The sequence below is a fragment of the Dipteris shenzhenensis genome, chromosome 16 (genome assembly GCF_047967505.1).
Source record: "Dipteris shenzhenensis isolate YYH24624 ecotype China chromosome 16, Dip_SZ_1.0, whole genome shotgun sequence".
Lineage (NCBI taxonomy): Eukaryota > Viridiplantae > Streptophyta > Polypodiopsida > Gleicheniales > Dipteridaceae > Dipteris > Dipteris shenzhenensis.
The window spans coordinates 5,456,587-5,476,232 of record NC_141611.1 but is presented as its reverse complement, the minus strand read 5'-3'; the positions used below and the strand labels follow the sequence as shown (position 1 = coordinate 5,476,232).

Below are 19,646 nucleotides of genomic sequence, written 5' to 3'. Positions count from 1 at the left end.
CTATGCTCAAGCTGAGATAACACGACCTCGGAGGGGTCAGTGGACATTTTCCTTTAGAGGACCAATTGTCGTATTAGTGTTTCATGCAAATGGTCAAAGAAATCAATGTCAAGGTCCTTGATGAGGGTGACATGGCACAGACTAGATAAGTCTAAGGCTATGGATCTTAAATGCATTAAATGTGTAAATGTGCCTAGGGGCAAATGATTAAATGTGATCCTAAGAGAGGGGTAAAAGATGCATTTAAGAGGTACCCTAGAATGATGACATGTGGCAGACTAGATCCATCTAGGGATTTGTGGGCTTTATGGATTAGCATGCAAGTTTTTAAAAGCGTGTGAATTCTTCTAGTGGGCTTGTTGACACAGAGATAGGCTGGGAGTTTGATGGTAGTGCCATCACCCGTGATTTGCAAGAGAGATTTGGATTTGGGTTTTATCGTAGCACATAACATCAGTGTCCCAAACAGCCTATAGGCTGAGATGGTCCCCAATCATGTCCCAAAAAGCAATAAAAAACGAAGGTGTCAACCCATTGAAGGGCAAGAAGTGCAGTCCTAAATTCCAGATTAGTGAAAGGTGTCTAGTTTCACCAATACTTGAATACCTTGTCAAACTCTACGTCTGGCATCATCTCCAGCAGGAATGTCTAGATCTACTGAAAGAAGGAAGACATAAAAATCTATAGCTATGCATAAGATGACATCGGGACGTGATTGTAGAACCTTGTCTGACTAAATAAGCTGAGAAACACTTTCTCTACCATGTTTTTGCCATGAGTAGAGAAAAATTGCATATTGACTCTTTCCCCCATTTGTATCCAGAAGGACTCGCATGCATGCAAGGCATACTCTGCTCTTCGATCTCTAAACATATGTTGATGAGCCCTTGCTATAGTAAGGCAATCCTAAACCCAAACATCCATAGGCCCTTTCCACTCTTCCCTCTAAAGGGCTGCTATCTATTGTCTAAGGCCAATCTCCCGTCTAAAAATCTCAGCTCTTTTGGTACTAGTAATAGAATGAGAAAAATCACCAATATAAAAAAGGGTTGCTGCCACATGGGAAGGCGACATCATTGGCCAAGAAGATGAGACATCCAAATCTGCATAACATCCTCCATGGATATTGGCGAAGTGGCGTCTCAACTAAGGCTCAGAAATCATCAAAACCACTAGAAAATGATCCGACTTGGTGCAACGCATACCGTCGCCACCTCTGTCTAGTGTCCAATCATCAACATGAAATCTATCTATCTGCACTCTTCTGTTCGACCACGAGAATAGAGGAGTGAATGAGACAAAGTGTGAAAGGCATCGTCTATCCAAGCATGTCTGCCTCTGAACTGAAAAAAAAGGCATCCCAAGCTGCTCTCTCAAGTGAGTGAATGCCACCTTCTCTTCCTCCTCTTTATCTGAACTGAAAAAGGAATGCATCCCAAGCTACTCTCTCAAGTGAATGAATGCCACCTTTTTGTTCTTCATTCTATCTGAAGGCAACTCTACCATGTTAAAATCACCTCCAATGATCCATGAATCTACAATGGGGGCCTAGGAAAGAAGTTTGTTTTGGAAGAGGACACGATCCCCTCTATTGTTGGTGGCATATAGGTTGAGAAGACCAACCTTACGTCCCCCAATCAAAAGAATGACCCATTGTGCTCTAGAGGGTATATTATTCCATGTCCCATCTCTAGGGGAAGAAAAGATTCTGAAACTGTAATGCAAGTTTCTCCCCTAGTGCCCAAAGCTGGAGATGAAAATATGACCCGAAAGCAATTTACCTAACTTTGAGCAGTCTCTAGTATCCAATTTGTGTTCTTGAATAAGAAGAATGTCGATAGTCCCCTAGTAACGCCTCGATGAAACTAATTATGAATTACCTTCCTTTAGTAACGATGAGGCACACATCGACCAGAAGGTATGACCCGAAAGCAATTTGCATGACTCTGAGCAATCTCTAGTATCCATTTTGTCCTTGAATAAGAAGTCCCCTAGTAATACCTGGATGAAGCTGATTATGAATCAGCTTCCTTTGGTGGCGATTAGGCACACATCGATGCCCTGTATGTTCCAACTGACAATTCTCATTTGACGGAAGGAGGTGGGGTGGAACATCTTACCCAAATCATTGGCGGAAACAACTCCCTCCTGAGTAGAAGATCTCTTGGAATCATGAAGAGGACATAAATCCAAAGGGGAAGAAAACCCCATGCCTGTGAAAGATGATGTCCTATCGATAGGAATACCAAGAACCATGTCACCAAAGGAAGAAGGTACGAACTCTATCTCTCTAGGATTAGCAATGGGAGAGAAAGAGGTCCTTTGAGCCAAGCATGGTGTCGGAGTATTTAAAATCCATGCATACAGAGAAGAAGAAGAGATAGGAGCCACACCCTTCCACGATCAATGAAGGGAGATTGAAGATCTGGAGAGAAGGGGGGCTGCTCGGATGGAAGACCAAGATCTAGGAGAGGATCTGGAGGAATTGCATCAATGGCCTTTTCTAGGGTTGTGTCTGGGGCATCACTGGCCACGACCTAAGCCGTCCGAAGGGCATCACTAGCCATATCGAGAATCGAAATATCACTAGTCCCACGATCGGTGCAAAGTCTGAGGCAAGAGAGATGCTCTTCTGATTTGGTAGTGGTGAAGGATCAACAACTCTAAGTACAACCCATCGTTGGGCTGCCAGTGTGCGGACGAGCAGCTGAAGCAGTAGGAAGGTGATGCACAACTAGTATCATATGTGTAGGAGGTGCCATAGGAGCACTCTATCGAGGATGAGGGGGGTGGCTGCTGCACTAGATGATTTCTTGGGCCTTTTCTTCTTCTTTGGGCAATCTCTAACAAAATGCCCAAAAGTCCTACAATTCTGGCACTGGTATTGCCTGCCTGCCATCTTGACTCTTTGCCTAAGAAGAGAACCATCAGGGCACTAAAGTAGAATATGATCATCATATGTGTTAGGGTCCAAAACAATGACCCTAACTCTAGGAATCCCATCCAACTTGATTGCCTCTATTGTGGAAGATGGTAAAGCAAGGAGAGGGAGGATCTTAGTAACTAGCACAAATGCAACTCCAATCCTGGCTAGAAGTCGATGTTACACCTAGGGCAAACATGGAAATTTGATAAAGAGTGATGTTGTTTGTGTGTCCTCCTCTACATGATCAAATCCTAAAGTGAAGGGCTTCAAGAAAATCTTCTTGGAACCAAGTGCTAAGGGGCTAGCCTTAATTTGTGCTCGTGGCTTCAGGAGAGCCACAGGCCACCTGAAAGAAATTTCATCCCAAAAGTCGAATACTAGAGAGGTGCAGGGAGGTCCGAAGGTATAGCCACAAGCATCCAATACCTAGCCTGTGATCTTGAAAGATGGGATCCAAGGATGCATGTGAAGAGGGTTGTGGAGCTCTCAAACTCCACATCTTTTTGCAATTTCAGCAGCTCGTCTTTTTAAAAAGTACACATTCTCGTAGGCGGTGGAAGTGAACAAGGATTGACTAGATGGGTTGCCATTCGCCACTAGAAGAAAAGGATGCATGAGTCTGAGTGGGCCATGCTGAATTGGACGACCATTTAACCAAGCTGCTTTGGCAGCCTGTTAACCGAGCTGCTTTAGCATCCCTAGGATACATGAAATTATTAAGTGTTGCATTGAAAATTGGAATATACTATCACAGATTCCAAATTATGGTTTGCTTTTTTTACTTACAAAGGGCTCAATTTTCCTAGGTTGGTTAAAATGAAAGAGAGCCTTGGTCGCATGATGACTAGTTCAAATTGGATGGATTGAAATGACTCAAAGTTACCTACTGGATAGAAAGTCAAGGAAATTGTTATCAACAATAGTTTTTGGCAGGAAGCCCTTTGCATCGAATTGTCCATAGAGCCCTTATACTTCATGCTTCACCTCTTTAATAATAAGGTTGTACAATGAGCTTTTTGTGTGAGTTGATGCAGAAGCTTCGAAAGGCAAGAGAGGATTGCCATATCCTCGACCAAGGCAAGAGCGAATTTGTTAAGGTTTCCAAACTCCATCTAAAGTAGTAAACTTGTAAGTTATCTCATGCTTAAAAGCTGGTTCCTGAATCCTATTTCTAAGGATATCTTAGAGATATAGAGGAAGAGTTGGGATTGGTTCTATAAGTCAATCCATACTATTGCATGTATGCTTCATCCTTTGTGGAAAATTTCCACAAAATGGAACAATCGGGTGCTTGTCGATGGATGGATAACGTTATGTATCAGAAGGGTAGCTTGAACAAGTTTGTTCATGGTTTCAGTCGCATTGGTGATATAAACTGTTTGAGTTTTACCAAGATTGGAGCTGACCTTTATGATTCCATGAGAGGGCTGTGTAGAATGGAGAGTTATTTTGGTTGGTATTGGCAACACATTCATACAGGGAGCTCCACACAGATAGACCAAGACTCAGGATTATACCACCTATTCAGGTGGCGAGTCGTCAGTTCTACAATTGGAATGGGTTGCTGCTCCGAAACGGAAAGGTTTGCATTCTAATGATGCAGAGGTTAGGAGGAAGATCTTATTTGAATGTCATGATACTCCAATCACAGGTCATTCGGAAATGCACGGACCTGTGACTTAGTGAAATGGATGTTTTACTAGCCTAAGATGAAGGCTGAGATCACTGATGGTAAAGTGGAAATAGTGTCAAGTGAATATGGTGGAACGCTTAAAGGCTGGAGGGTTGTCACATCTTGTAGATATCTTTGGAAGTAAATGGGAGAGTATTTATATGGAGTTGATTGTCGGGCTACCATGAACTCATTGAGGGCATGATGCTATCTGGGTAGTGGTGGATAGTTGACAAAGCTAGTACTCACTATGATTATAGATCACTATTTAAAGCTCCATTGTCCTTCAATGACTCTTTAATGCTATATTTCTGGTTGGCACAGAGTAACTCAATAGGTGGTATGTGTAAATGCCAAACTAGGTCGTCGCCCATGCCCATCACAAATCCAGCAGTTTGGCATACATATGCATGCTCCCTCTATGATGTCCCAGGGCAGGCACCACCTGATATGCCCTCTATTCCGAGACCCACCACATGTCACTTGTTTACTGCACAGAATGTACAGGCTGCCCTTCTCCGGCTTCATAACCGGAGATCACTAGATCATGAGGGACCATGCACTGAGCACTTTGCACATGGACAGGAGGTTTTGACCCTGGTTCTAGAACAGCTGTTCAACCATGCCATATGCCAGGCTTCCCGCCTACTTGGAGCACTACCACCATAGTACCGATACGCAAGGCAAGTGATCCCACGGACACTGGGAACTACCACACTCTTATGATTAGCCACACTCTGGCTAAGATGTATGGGTCAGTACTAGAGAGGGAGATCAGCAGCCACACAGAGGGTCACACCTTGAGAAGCAGAGATCTCTAGATGGATCCGGGAAAAGCAAGTGAGTCCTGAAGAGTTGACAATGAAACCTCTTGACATGTTGATTATCCAGCGAGGTTGAGAGAACATCCAACAAGAGGATATGTTTTTATTTCGTGTTCGATGGTTTGAGCTCGTGTATCGTGAGTACTTCTTGCTGCCGCCGCAGAATTTACATGTAAACATGGCATGGCCTTGGAATGACTGCAAGCTCCACAATAGGTTCGCTCTTACAAGGATCGAGTACGAGGGTCATGAGGAGGATCAATTGCATGCGGCTGCTCAAGCATCATCATCTTGATGACGTTGAGGCAAAGATGAGTATCAGCCCACAGAGCAGAAGCAGCCCACAAAGCAGGGGCAGCCCAAGGAGCAGACTGAGCTGCAAATGGAGGAGGCAATTCAAGTTTAAGATCTAGACACTGATGGCTTGGAGGAGTCGTCAGACCAAATACGAGCTAGGAATAGTTTGAGGATGATATCTTTCCGTCTCTCTTCAGAGGACACATCATCAACTGATCATAGTGATGAGGGTGCTACAGCAAACGTTGGAGTAGGCCCTGGCTCTAGAGTTTAGTCCCACAGAGAGAGAGAGAGAGAGAGAGAGAGAGAGAGAGAGAGAGAGAGATGTAGGAATTTAGTAACCTCAATTCTTAGTGGGTATGATGTATAAGATGATCTACTCAACCGTAGAAATGAACTCGACACACGTACTGCAGGAAAAAACATGCTCAGAGTTGCCAAACATAGATTGTGCCACACATAATAAGTGACTTCTCAAAGACTTGATAGTAGAGAGGAGGAGGGACAACTCCACAAACTGATCTCAGACTAGATGCCTCAACCTGACCAAGTGTTTCAACTAAGAACCACCTATGAGCAGCTGCTCTCTACCAAAATGACTATCAGAGAAGCGTTCTCACTGAGGTCGAGAATGGTTGACAGGTGCCGAGGCCTGAAAAGGAAGGAGATCACCACCATCTACCATGAATATAGCAGCAGCCAGAAGAGTCGCGCATACGCTGGAAGGTGAAGAGGATGTTGCCAAGTGTCATGCATGCAACCACCAGTCATTTTGCCCGCCAATCAACGTCTATTTCTTGCATGGACCAATCAAGGTCCTTCATCTAGCGTTTCCAATGCACCGGCCAATCAACTTTTGCCAGCTCACAATGACCAAGTTCGAAGAAACACCTTCGAAGATTTCCGCTAATAATCCCCCCCCATGAGGAAGTCCCACAATCTAACAAGAGCCAACGTCCCCACCCCACAACCGAATGGGGAGCTGACAGAGCACAAACCAAAACTCAGTAAATCTCAAAGAAGACTTAAGCACATCAGGAACATCTGAAACATGTTCATGCTGATCATCTGAGACGATTGCCCAACAAGCAACTCTGAAATATTTTAATGATCTAAAACACCCTATCGTCTTCTAAAATATCTCCTGTCACAAGCCCGGCAACCTCACCATTCGAAGGAGATTCATCTAAAAGACAATCTCTGTCCCGTGAAATCTTCAGCTCTTCGTCCTTCTGCTTTTGGAAGCAGAACTTCTCGATATGAAGAGGTTTACCACAGTAAGGGAAGGTGCATGTATCTTCTTTTGCATCCTTTGTAGCCTTGCTCTTTTCCTTTGCAGCATAGGCAGGTTCACTAGGTGGCAGAAGAGCTTCTTCTCTTTTTTCTTCACTCATCATAAGGAAATAGCATCATCAAGTCGAGGTCATCATTCAGCCTGAGACTATTCCTGAATACCGGGGATGCAAGCATCGCCGTAGGATGGCCTTGTAATCACTGTCTACCACTTTGGAACCAAGAGCACTCAGTTGTCTAAGCAATGCTTGCATTCTATTCAAAAATGTTCCCGAACTCTCCTCTTCCTTCATTTCAAGACTAAAGAGGTCATATGCTGTAGAATGTTTCATTTTGACACCAAACAAAGTCTCTCATGTTACCCATTTGTTGGCTGCAGACTTCGATACATCGAGGTGGTGAAAATAGTCAGGTCTTACTGCACGCCTGATAATGCCCAGTGCTCTCTCATTCTTGCCTTCCCAGACTGGCACTTTGTCAGCTTCATTACCTCCAGATTTTGGTTTCTCTTCAGACTCTCACAGACCCCTCACAACCTGGGCTCTGATACAAATTGTAGGAATTTAGTAACCTCTACTCTTAGTGGGAATGGTGTACAAGATGATCTACTCAAACAGAGAAATGAACTCGACACACATACTGCATAAGATAACACATTTCTTCACATATGATATCAATTCCAACACCCTGAAGTACACAGAATGCTCAGAGTTGCCAAACGAGAGATTTTACCACACACAATAAGCGACTTGTCAAAGACTTCTATTAGAAAGGAGGAGGGACAACTCCACAAACTGATCTCAGACTAGATTTTTTGAACCTGACCAGGTTTGTTGGCATACAAGAACACGAGTGTTTCGACTAAGAACCACCTATGAGCATTTGCTCTCTACCAAAACGACTATCAGAGAAGCGTTCTCACTGGTGCTGAGACCTGAAAAAGGAAGGAGATCACCGCCATCTACCCTGAATATAGCAGCCATAATAGTCGCGCAGACGCTGGAAGGTGAAGAGGATGTTGCCAAGTGTTGTGCATGTACCCACCACTCGTTTTACCCCCCAATCAACAACCATTTCTTGCATGGACCAATCAAGAGCCTTTGTCCAGCTTTTCCACAGGCATGGGCCAATCAACTTTTACCAATTCACAATGACCAAGCCCTCAGAAAAACACCTTCGAAGATTTCTTGCTAATAATCCCCCCCATGAGGGAATACCACAAGCTAACAAGAGCCAACAAGAGAAAGAGAGAGAGAGAGAGAGAGAGTCCCTATAATTGATTGACTTTATATAGTAATAATGTATAGTATCTTATGTGTGTCTGGGCAAAACTCCTATCAAAATTACAAAATGTTTTTGTTGTGAAATGCATTTCAGGAAATATTTCTCGAAACATTTCTGGTAACACTGAGATTCTCCTGTGAAACCCCAATGGAAACTCTCTCTCTCTCTCTCTCTCTCTCTCTCTCTGTGCATGCACGTGCGCGCCATAGGTGTATTTGTATACAATCGTGTGCGCTGTTGCTTGGTGTCGGTCCCCTGATGTTTAGTTGGGACTTTTGTTTCGTAGGACTGTAAGCAAGGAAGGTACTTACTAAAAGAATGAAACATTTCCCCTTAATATCTCCTTAAGTCGGTGGACATTGACATCTGGCATAACCTCAAGGAGTGTCATATAGGTATTTGGTTCAGTTGAGAGCATTCATTTGAAATTACTCAACATTGCTTTTGCTTTTTCTGGCCCAGGTTATTATAGCTATCTATATGCTAGATGCTTTGCTGCAACTATATGGCATAAAGTGTGCATGGGAGATCCCCTTTCTTTAGAGGCCGGTGAAATTTTACGCACACGCCTACTTCAACATGGAGGTGGTAAGGATCCAGCTCTTATGATTAAGGACTGTGCAGGTGAAGAGGCCCTTATATCATGTTCTCAGAAAGCAGTGAAGCCTGCCACTGAGAGTTTATTTATGGAGCTTGGATTTTAGAATGCATCATTCTTTTCAACAATATTTTTTTAAAAATGAAACTGACCTTACATTGTCTAAAGGCGGTTTCTGATCTGTAATGACTGAAAATCATCTTAATGCCGAAATTCCATGCTCAGGGTGCTTCCAGACAATGAAAGATACTTATTATCCATTTTTTACCAAGAAATGGAGTTCGGTCCTCTCTTTTCCACAGGCCAGGAGGCAGTTTTGCTTAGGTTTACATCACAGGCCTGTTTGGCATACCCTCTCTGATCTGTTGCAACCTTTTTTGCCAGTCCCTCGATTATTTACTTCTCTCCCATTTTTGGATTGGAAGTTTGATAGAGCACTCCCAAGCTATTCTTCATTTTCATTTGCTGATCTTTCTGCTAAGAAAGCTTATCAGCTTTTATTACCGCAGCCATGGATTCAAGAGCATGCAAATCATTTATGGCTTCTCAATAAGCCCCTTGCTTGGTGGAAGGGTTGTCTTTGGCGAATCTGGGGCAATAAGCTTCCTCTCAAGCAGCGTGTTTTCTTATGCAATCTTTGGTGGGAGCTTTACCGCTTGGATCTTTAGTGGTTGCCAGACGTATAGCCTCCTCGACATGCCCTGCATGTTCCCATCCTAGTGAGCCTGTGCAACATCTTTTCTGGACTTGTCCTATTGTTCGTTATTTTATTTCGAGGTTGAGAGCTAGTCTTCATGCTCGTTTTCCCGAGATGTCCTTTGGCAGGCAGTTTTGGTTATTTGGCAGATATGCCTCTAGACCGGATTATGACCGGTTTTTTTGTTGGTGCCGTTACTGGGCTTTGCGGTTGTTATATCATGCTCGTAACATTTGATTGTACGAGCACGCTCAGAGCTCTCTTATATTCTAATAGATTGGGCACGGCATTGCTAGGATTAAGGCAGGCGTCCTTTGCCATTGGCTACTATGATGTGGCCAAGTATAAGCTTTGGGTTTTCCCAAGAGACTCCACGGGTCTTTAGAAACCCAGTATAGCTGCTTATGCTTGGGCACTGATGATGACATAAGTGTTGCTTTGCTTGCTAAGTACGTCTTCCTTTTGTTTTTCATAGAAGTTTTTGTTTACCTCTTTTTTCTTCTCTTTCATTTTCCCTTTTATTTTTTGTGTAGATTTTTTGTCTTTAGAACAACAAAAAAATCTAAATTTGTATGATTGAACTTATTCTAGTCTCACAAAGGTATGTATAAAAGTATAAGGTTTTGATGCCTCCACCTTGGATTTCAAATCGGGAAAATTAGATTTGGTTTTGTGCATTGTCGTGCCAAGTGGTGGCGCAAAAGATTGTGACTACTTCAGGGCTATAAATTGCCTCTTCGCCCGCAGGTGTTTTTATGGCGGGTGATGTTAGGGGTTATTTCATTTGGTGAACTCCTAGCCCCCGATGACACATTGCTCCTGTTGTTTGTCACAAATGTTTGGCTCTTAAGGAATCCTTGATCCATCTCTTTTGGCATTGTTTGGTCACTTTCTTCTTCTGTTGCAACAGCGTCTCCATGCCAGATTTCCTACTACTTCCTTTGGCGATATTGGGGCCTCTGGACTCTGCGAAAGGACATGAGTCATAGTCTTTGGAGACTCCACTTTCTCCAAGTTTTCCTATTTTTGGATGTCACTAAGGCAATCCTTTTATGATTTCCTCTGTGCTTGTCAGATAGATTCGTCTATCTACTTGTCCTATATTGACATCCTATGATCTTTTGTAATGGCAAGCTCTCCCCTTGGGAACTGCTTGTAATATAAGCACAGATGTGTATGTATGTATGTAACATGTACACGTACATACATACATGCATACATACATACATACATACATATATATATATATATAGAGAGAGAGAGAGAGAGAAAGAAATATGCAATCATGATTTTTTCTATCTCCATTGAATAGCAAACCCAAAGGTTATGCCCCAAATCACAAATGAAGGGTATAAAACTTCAAAAACAATAGCAATACTCACAAGTATTCAATAGCACCATTATGTATAACAGGTTCAAGAAAGAGTGAATCGGAGTACATTTATACCGTCTCTAGAAAGTAAACCCTTTGGATTGAAATCATATGGTTAGTATATAGTTGCTAGCATTTGACCAATATGGTTGATTTTTGAAACTTACAAGCATGCTGACATTCTTCGTACTTATGCAAGTTGGCATACGTTAGGCTTGTATTTTTTCCCAGGTCATGGCATCTTGTTATACAAATGCCAAGCTATGCATACTGATATTTGTGCAGCTTCCCAACCTTTAAGGATTTTTTAACTCAAAGCTAAAGAAACCAAATAACAATCTTAGATATTGCAATCTAAACAATGTGCAGACTTCAAAGACTTCAATTGTAATGCAATCATCAAGAGACTAAAGATGCCCCTCGCCACATACAAGCATGCCCCCTTTTATACATGCTTTTGAGACATCAATTCTTCATGCCAAAGTAGTAATACCAGCCCCACTAGTTCGAGTAATAGCACAAAGAGCCCAAAAAATTCCCAGCAACGTCGACTCTTTTTTGTTCTGGTGCTTCGAGCTGCAGGCTTTTAGTCCAAGCTTGGTAGCTTCTTTCAAACTAGTACAAGGAGCTTCTCTTGAAATTCATCACTTCACTACTGGACTTATTTTTCTTGTAAAAAACCTTGTCATTTTGAATCTCCTATCATATGTCCAAAAGCAATAAATATAAAGCATCAAAGTTTTTTGTTGATGTACTTTTGAGTTCCGCATTCAGGGGAAGCTATTGCGTAATATAAAGCATCAAAATTTTCACCCAAAAAGGTGTGCGTGCGTGCGTGCGTGTGTGTGTGTGTAAGTTACACGCTTGCACAGAAGCGGCTACAACTTCTCTTCAGGCTAGTCTTGTAATCCATCTCGCACAATACAAATCGCACAATTAGAGCAAGAAAATATGTAATTGAATGAGAACTTTATAATGTTTGAAGATAGATTCGGGAGATGGAGTAGAGGGACTCAAATCACTACTTCAATCGTTGGAAGAAAGACTCAAAAATGTGGAAGAGTTAAAGCACAATTTTCCCCAAGAAGGAGACCTAAAATCAAGTGAGATACATGTAAAATCATTTTAACTAGATTGATGGGGGGGGGGGGGGAGAGCAAGAGAAGCACATTAGCTAGATTGATGGGGGAAATAATACATTAAAGAAGGAAAGTGAAGTACATGCTCATTTCGAGTTCAAGGCACAATAATAATGAGAAGGCATAGATTTGTACATCGAAGTGGAGGGCTGGCTTGAACATTGGAAGTTGAAGAAAGAGCTATCCCCACGATCACATGGAATATGCAAGCAATAAGCTTTATTTCTCAATTGCTTCGACTAGTGGAGTATTTGAATGTTGTCTCCACTAGCTATTTCTTTTTCCGATGGAGGACATCACTCCAACACGACATAAACAAAAACTTATGGAATTTGAGAAGGTAGTGCCTCCTTGAACCTCTCATGTTTTCTTGTCTTCTCAAACCTCTATTGACCCCAAATAAGTTCTCTCACCTTCTCATGAAGTACATGCTCATTTGGAGTTCAAGGCACAATAATTATGAGAATGCGTAGATTTGAACATCAAAGTGGAGGGCTAGCTTGAACATTGGAAGTTGAGGAAAGAGCTATCCCCACGATCACATGGAATATGCAAGCAATAAGATTTATTGCTCAATTGCTTTGATTAGTGGAGTATTAGAATGTTGTCTCCACTAGCCATTACTTTTTCCAATGGAGGACGTCACTCCAACACTACGTAAACAAAATTTATGGAATTTGAGAAGGTAGTGCCTCCTTGGACCTCTCTTGTTTTTTTGTCTTCCCAAACCTCTATTGCCCCCCAAGGAGTTCTCTCACCTTCTCAAGTGCTACAAGTTTTTGTTTGAGTTGTGTTGGAGTGAGTCCTTCCACTATTCATAGTTTTGTGCCATATAGTTATTTTGATCGGTGGAGTATTTGAAGCTTGTCTTCCCTTGTTAGGAAGGCAACATAGTGGGATAAAATGAAATCTCAACTTCTTTATGAGCCACGTGTAAGCTCTAAACATAGCTATTTCATGTTTTTTCAAGGAAAACCCAATTTGATAATCTGAGCCTTTCTCCTGTAAATATAGTACTAACAGCCCATCACTTGTGTAAGCTCTTCATGACTCCTAGCAACCCTATTCATTACATAGAAGCAAGGTCCCCTGTCGGTATTGCTCAAGACATGACTATAGACTTGTAGAATTGGATGCTAACATTCTCTATTCTCTCCTTTGCATTTTTCCCTTGACTTGATACATCTTTTAGGTCACTTGGCCATTCTTAAATTGCACCGTATTGTTGACTTTCTGCATCTATTTTTGTCAAATCATCCTTTTGTTATATAGACTTTGTCCTTATGAATTTTTATATCTCTCTTTTTCATTCTTTCCTTGATTATATAGTTTCCTCGAGCAATGCAGATTCTTTTGGTAGGGAATTGAGAACTACGATATCACAACCTCAATTGCATTTAAGATGCATAGCCATAAGAAATTATGAGAGAAACTTTTAATACATGGTGTTTATGCAAGGGTATGCCAATTTAAATCATGAACTAAATAGTCTGCTTGATGGTTCACCTGGTTACAAACGTGGTGTATGAAAGATTCATTTTATATTGTCTATCACACTCAAAAGGGCAACCTGCATCTTACGAAGTGTTATTCATTATCCACTCAAAAGGAGAGGATTAAGGTGAGACTAGGGCAATATTGTTGTGCTATTTGAGACATGGTTTTAATAGCACTTTAACATGTATTATTTTATACAAGACCTTAGTGGACTCATTTTATCAAGGGGACCCAGGCTTTGTAAATTCATGCCAAATACTTGGTGCAAATGCAAAGTGTTATGTGCTAAATGCAGCATACAAGCACCCAAATGCAAAAGTACTATGTTCCCAAGAAAGGACACATTCCATGTGATAATTTTTGGAGTGAAAGTGTGCCAACTCTCCCCCCACATGAACATGTGGTTGTCCGATAAGTGCAATGTCCTATGTGGCAAATGCAAAGTGCATTCCGATTATCTAGCATGATGATTTAAAGCTCAATTTCTAATGTAGTGTTCAAAGTTCCTTCTGCATGCAATGCTATCATCTTTCCCAACACAACTGCCTACCTGACTCTAGCTCATGTCGTAAGAGGTTGGTTGCTTCCCTTCCCATTTGAGATTATCACTGTCTTACAGTATGGGATAGATGTTTTGAGAGGCAATGCCCTATGATACCTTGGTTGATGTTGAAATACAATTTTTTAGGCAATACATGAGAGTGAAGATCACCACACCTTTTTTTGCGGTATGGGATAGAGGTTTCTAGAGGCAATGCCCTATAATGCCTTGGTTGACATTGAAAAAGGTTTAAGATACAATTTTTTAAGGCAACACATGAGAGTGAAGATCACCACACGTTCCTCTATGCTCTCAATGAGAATTTGTCTTAGGTCTACTAATTCCACCACAATAATGTAGTTGAGGTAAAGTAGTAAAGGTACTCTAATAATAAAATGTATCATGGTTAAATTTTGGTGTTAGGTGTAACCATTTATACTAGAAGCAGACACATTACAAGGTTGACTGTGGAGCAATGAGTGTGGAGAAAGAAAGACTCAATATTACCATATACCTCTTAGGGTTATACTTAAATCTAGTTCCAGTTGAATCAACAATTTGGCACTAATCAAAGTTAAAGTATTAGCTTTTGGTCTCCATTTCTTATCATTATGCTATGTGTGTTTGGCTCATGTTTTTCCAGCTTATGATAGTTTTTAGTGCCCAAATCTAGTGGTTCATTTAAGCAACGAGCTTGATGGCAAATGTTGTAGCAAGCACCAAGAGCTGCTTAAGCTCCTGCAATCCCTGTTGCCCCTCCCCTTCTCCCTCTGCCTCTATTTCCCCCTTGCCTCTCCTTCCCCGCTAGTCCTCTTCCCACCCCTTCCCCTTGCTGCACCAACTCACAGCAGCCCCCTCGCCTCATTGGAGTGTTGCGTAGGCTTGTCTAGCCTTACATCTGCCCTATCGGTAGAGTCTATCACCACAAGCACCTAGGATGCATATTTTTGGTGCTTAGGGCCGAGCCCTTGGGACAAAGCTCGGGCCCTCTCTTGGGCCTCGTGATGGTCGCCCCGGGTTGTGGTGCTAGCCTTAGGCTAGTTGCGCCTTCTCGAGGCACCTCAGCCTGTGGCCTCTAGGCAGAGTTCGGTGGTCCCTAGCTGTAGGAAGCTCTGTTTTTATTGCAACCCTTTTTCATTTCAAGTTTCTCCTCTACCTTCTTTGGCAGCACGTGCCTCAGCTAGTGGAGGTGGTTGTGCTTCTTTTATTTTTATTTTACATCTCCTTTACCTTTTATTTTTGTTGCAACCCTTTTTCATTTTAACTTTCTCCTTTACCTTTTTTGGCAGCACATGCCTCAGCTAGTGGAGGTGGTTGTGCTTCTTTTAGTTTTATTTTACATCTCCTTTTGCCCCTTCCCTTCTGGTGGTAGTGGCGGTTCTTTGCTCATCTTAGAGAGGTTTTTCTTGGTGGTGACCCTGGTCTGGCTAGAGGGGCTCTTATGGCAACACCCTAGAATCCTATGGCTGTTAAGGTTCTCCTCTCATCAAAAGATGAGAAGTAGGTTCAAAATGCAATTCAATCACTACAAGATAAAGAAGTGGTAGGTAGGATTGTGGGCCTTATTCCTATGAAACAACAAGTGCATGAATCGATTATTTCGGAAGGAGTCATTAAGAAATTGAGAAATAATATATTAAGTCTAGCTAAAATTTGAATTAGAGGTGGTCTTACATAAATGGCTACTGTTATGAAACCAAATAGCTAAGTGATATTGATGTCAAATTCCCTCCATTCAAAGTGGCTAGAGAGGTTATGGGACATATCTTTCAATCTTGTCCAATTGTCAGTGTTTGTAAACTACAGTAGAGGTTGCAATCTTAAGTTGTCAATGTTTGTGAACTTCACTAGAGGTTGGCAATCATAAGGCCCAGCTTGATGCATAGAGTCTCTCTAAGAGGTGACTTGAGATATGTTTAGTTGGGAGTTGGACAAGGTTTAACTTGTGGAAATGATTTGGCGAATCTAAGGGTGTGTATTAGTGAGGTCTATGATTTTGCCAATTGTTGCAATCTTAAGTTGTCAATGTTTGTGAACTTCACTAGAGGTTGGCAATCATAAGGCCCAGCTTGATGCATAGAGTCTCTCTAAGAGGTGACTTGAGATATGTTTAGTTGGGAGTTGGACAAGGTTTAACTTGTGGAAATGATTTGGCGAATCTAAGGGTGTGTATTAGTGACGTCTATGATTTTGCCAATTGTAACGTTGTGTGTCTTCCATGGAATCTTTTATATTAAAATTGTTTTACACCATTACCTAGTCACAAAACTAGTGTGTACATACAATTACAAAGGATCATCGTTGCTTTGACCTTGTTCCCACTATGACGCAGCGTCAAAGCAACTTAAATGGGTACGTTGTAACTTGTAATGTCGCAAATTGTGCCTAATAAACCATTTCACAAGCAAAGTACGTACAACGCTGAATGAACTATAAGATAACCAGTCGAAGTAGAGTCAAATTAATACGAATGGACATCGACTTAATAATTATACGTTGACATGAGTGGTGGTGCTTCCTCCTACTCCAATGAGCTCACACGATGATAAAGAAGATGAAGATGACGCTGAAGCTGAAGATGACAATGGAGAAGATGAAGAAGAAGAAGAGGAGGAGGAGGAAGCAACACTACAGTGCACGAGGTAAAGCCTGCGACAGGGATTGCCGTCGGCGTCAGATTTGGAGTAGCGAGGGACGCGTCGAAGCGAATTGAAGAAGCCGAGATCGTCGATGAGGCCAAAGTTGGCGTCTGGATTGCCCATCTGCGACACCTGAACTTGATCGAACCCCAACGACGGCAGCAGCTCTTCCGGCCAGTCGCTGTGGAAGTAGAATTGCGTTTGCAGCTCGCTTCCCAAGTGCGTCGAGACTTCGTTCATCACATCCGCAAGCACCACCGTACTCTTGGCTGGACAATTCTGCGCAATGCGCTTCAGCACCGCCCTCGCCTCCTCGTCTTTAAGATAATACAGAATGCCTTCCATTACCCACACCGTTGGGCTATGGCTTGGCTCGTACCCTGCCTCCTTCAGCTTGTCGAACCAGTCCTCAGACCCCAGGTCTGCTGCCACCCTCTCTACTCGCTTCGCGCACAACCGAGGCACTATTTTCCCGTCCTCGCGCGCAGAATTGAGCAGAGCGTTTTTGACATCCAAGATCTTTGGCAGATCCACTTCGAACACGATGCAATCCTCTAAGCATTTCAGTCGATAAGCTCGAGTGTCCATACCTGCACCCACAAATATCACATGCTTTAGTTCCGTCTTTAAAATTGCAAATTCACAATCGATCCCCCCTCACGCATCCTCGCGCTAGCCGATAGAATAGATCTCCCTGCACATTTCATTGCTCTGACTTACAAAATTCATGTACGTAAGCCCCACACTCATCAATCACGACGATAATTCATCAGCACCACTAGAAAGCTTCCTGCACCGGATTACACACAAATGGGTGCGATTAGCTGACCTGCTCCCAGCAAGATCACCTGCCCGATGCCTCCGCTAATTTCCTCATCTGCTGAGCGCCTCAATGCCCATTCTAATTTAGAATCGAACCACAGCGTGCGAACAGCTAGCATGACTCCTGCTGTTTCTCGTGCTTTACTTTCTGTGTCCTTCTCCATTTTAACCTGCAATTTCTTCAAGTGAGATTCCCCAGCCATAATTTTTGCAAGCGGGTCATGAATTACGTGATTCCAAAGGGCCCGACCTGCTGCTGTTTGACGGGCAGTCCGTTCACGAGCGTCTTCCTCGCTATCTAGCAAACTATGCAGATGCCGTATTTTTTCGGTGTTAGCAGCGTAGAATGCATCCATTTGCTTGCTCACTACACCTAAAATACCCTCATTTCGGCCCAAGGGTGGAGCTACCAATCCACCTGAGCCATAGCAACACGTCCTGACATTTCGAATTTCCAGCTTATTTTCATGTTCCGACACAGATCGCACCTCATCATTAAACATATTCTCCGAATTATGCTCCAAACCTTCCTGTGCAACACTCATGCCTGCGAAAAGGTTGAAAAACCCGAATTTCAAACGTAAAGCCCTTATTCTGCGGACAACAATATGGGTGTGCAGGAAGCAGCTGCCACGGAATCGTGCCTCATCCACATCTCCCAACACATGAGGTGGGGCGAATAACGCTGCTATGTAGGGAGACAGTGTGGATTAATCTGACTGGGCCGCACGTGTAGCAGAGGCCTACATTAATGCATTATGCAAGGCATCCGTTCTACCAAATTCTCGCTACAACTCGCGATACGAAATTAGCAAACCAGGTAGCTTACTTTTGGCACCGAAAAGCTGGCCCATAGCGTCGTGGTATTGGGAGAGGCCTTTGGTAGGAAGAAGTGGAAGAGAAAGCGCAAGCATAATGTGGGCACAATGGCGATCGACAGGCAGAGGATGCAAGGAGAGCTACGTTACAACATGCGTTTTGGAGGGAGAGGAGGAATTGTGGAGCATAAGGTTGAGGATAAGCTTTTGATGCTACCGGATGCAGGAGCGGTCAGCGTTGTAAGGCGGGGTGACAAGCGAAAGTAGATATGGTGCAGGATGCAGCGTTGCACTGTGAGGCGCGCACACAAACACGCACAGAATTCTACTTTATGCAAGCCTTGTCCACTCACTCCCCTCCACGCCTCATCTCACATACAGAGACAACCATTGGTTTGTCTTGAGGCTAGAATAATTAAGTATGGCGTCTCAACATACTTGGTATAGTTATCACTTAAGTGTCTCTAATCACACTTTACTTGGTTCACCTATTAGTTTCTCTCTCTTAGTGTCTCTCAAGTATGTATCTTGTCTCTAGTATGCATTAGGCCTGGGTTGATGTTAATCTATCATTATGGGAGACTAGGACATCAAGGACACCTCTTAGAATGGTTAATTATACATAAGCATGACACTTTTGAGTAGCTAGCATAGCTACTAGCAACGTGCCCCTTTTTAAGCATCTTTGTACTCTCTACCCACAATAGCCACACGAAGGGCATGTCATGTTCCTATGAGATGGGGTACAGCAAGATTGTTGTTTGTCACAATAGAAGGCGGCAATGTTATTAGTGTTACTAAGGACATGTGTCATGAAGTAGGTGGTTATATGATACTGATGGGATTATCTTTTTCATAATACTGTGTTATCATCAACTACTCACATGGCATGGTTCCAAGGGTCGATCGATAACAAGTTGTCCTTTCAAAGAATGTTGATATGACATAGCATGCTTTCCAAAAAACCTAACACATCCTCCCCAAAATCTTGAAAAGCAAGAATGGGCACCACTTTCCACCCCTCCTCTTAGATGAACTTTCAATGTGGCTGAACATAAGTTTTGAGGAAGGGTGGCTTTGCTTTCCCAATACCCTTCCTTACGCTCATGCGAATGGGATTTTCTAAGCTACCTTTTGAAAACAAAATTGCTTGAAATAACCCAATTCTTGCCATAATTAACCAAACATTTGTTGGGAATAATATACTCTATCTGATTAAAACAATAC

General features: G+C 42.6%; 2 protein-coding genes across 3 annotated transcripts in view; one reads left to right on the top strand and one right to left on the bottom strand.

Moving 5' to 3' along the window:
- LOC147892453 (Zincin-like metalloproteases family protein) overlaps positions 1–9,375 on the top strand; it is a 159,135-nt gene extending 149,760 nt beyond the window's left edge. The window contains exon 18 of one of the 2 annotated variants that reach the window (XR_015542351.1): positions 8,759–8,846. Coding sequence is in view for 1 of the 2 variants with exons in the window: in XM_087387413.1 (XP_087243539.1) it covers positions 8,759–9,000 (242 nt within the window). In the remaining variant the exon portion in view is untranslated. Of the gene's footprint in view, positions 1–8,758 lie in introns of both variants that reach the window. The other variant, XM_087387413.1, reaches the window with a different exon arrangement.
- A 7,254-nt stretch (positions 9,376–16,629) lies between these two features.
- LOC147892452 (Leucine carboxyl methyltransferase) lies at positions 16,630–18,706 on the bottom strand. The gene is made up of 3 exons (XM_087387788.1): positions 18,431–18,706; positions 17,609–18,148; positions 16,630–17,369 (listed from the first exon to the last, which is right to left on the bottom strand). The coding sequence occupies exons 1-3, from the start codon at positions 18,513–18,515 to the stop codon at positions 16,630–16,632; spliced, it is 1,365 nt and encodes a 454-aa protein (XP_087243914.1). The 5' UTR covers positions 18,516–18,706.
- Positions 18,707–19,646: the final 940 nt, after the last annotated feature.

Excerpts from the sequence above, each read along its gene's own strand:
- LOC147892452 (XM_087387788.1), bottom strand. The coding sequence starts at position 18,515 with ATGCTTGCGCTTTCTCTTCCACTTCTTCCTACCAAAGGCCTCTCCCAA. Across the intron at positions 18,149-18,430 it reads CCAGCTTTTCGGTGCCAAAA|GCATGAGTGTTGCACAGGAA; the intron begins GTAAGCTACCTG and ends ACCTTTTCGCAG. Across the intron at positions 17,370-17,608 it reads GGTGATCTTGCTGGGAGCAG|GTATGGACACTCGAGCTTAT; the intron begins GTCAGCTAATCG and ends TTGTGGGTGCAG.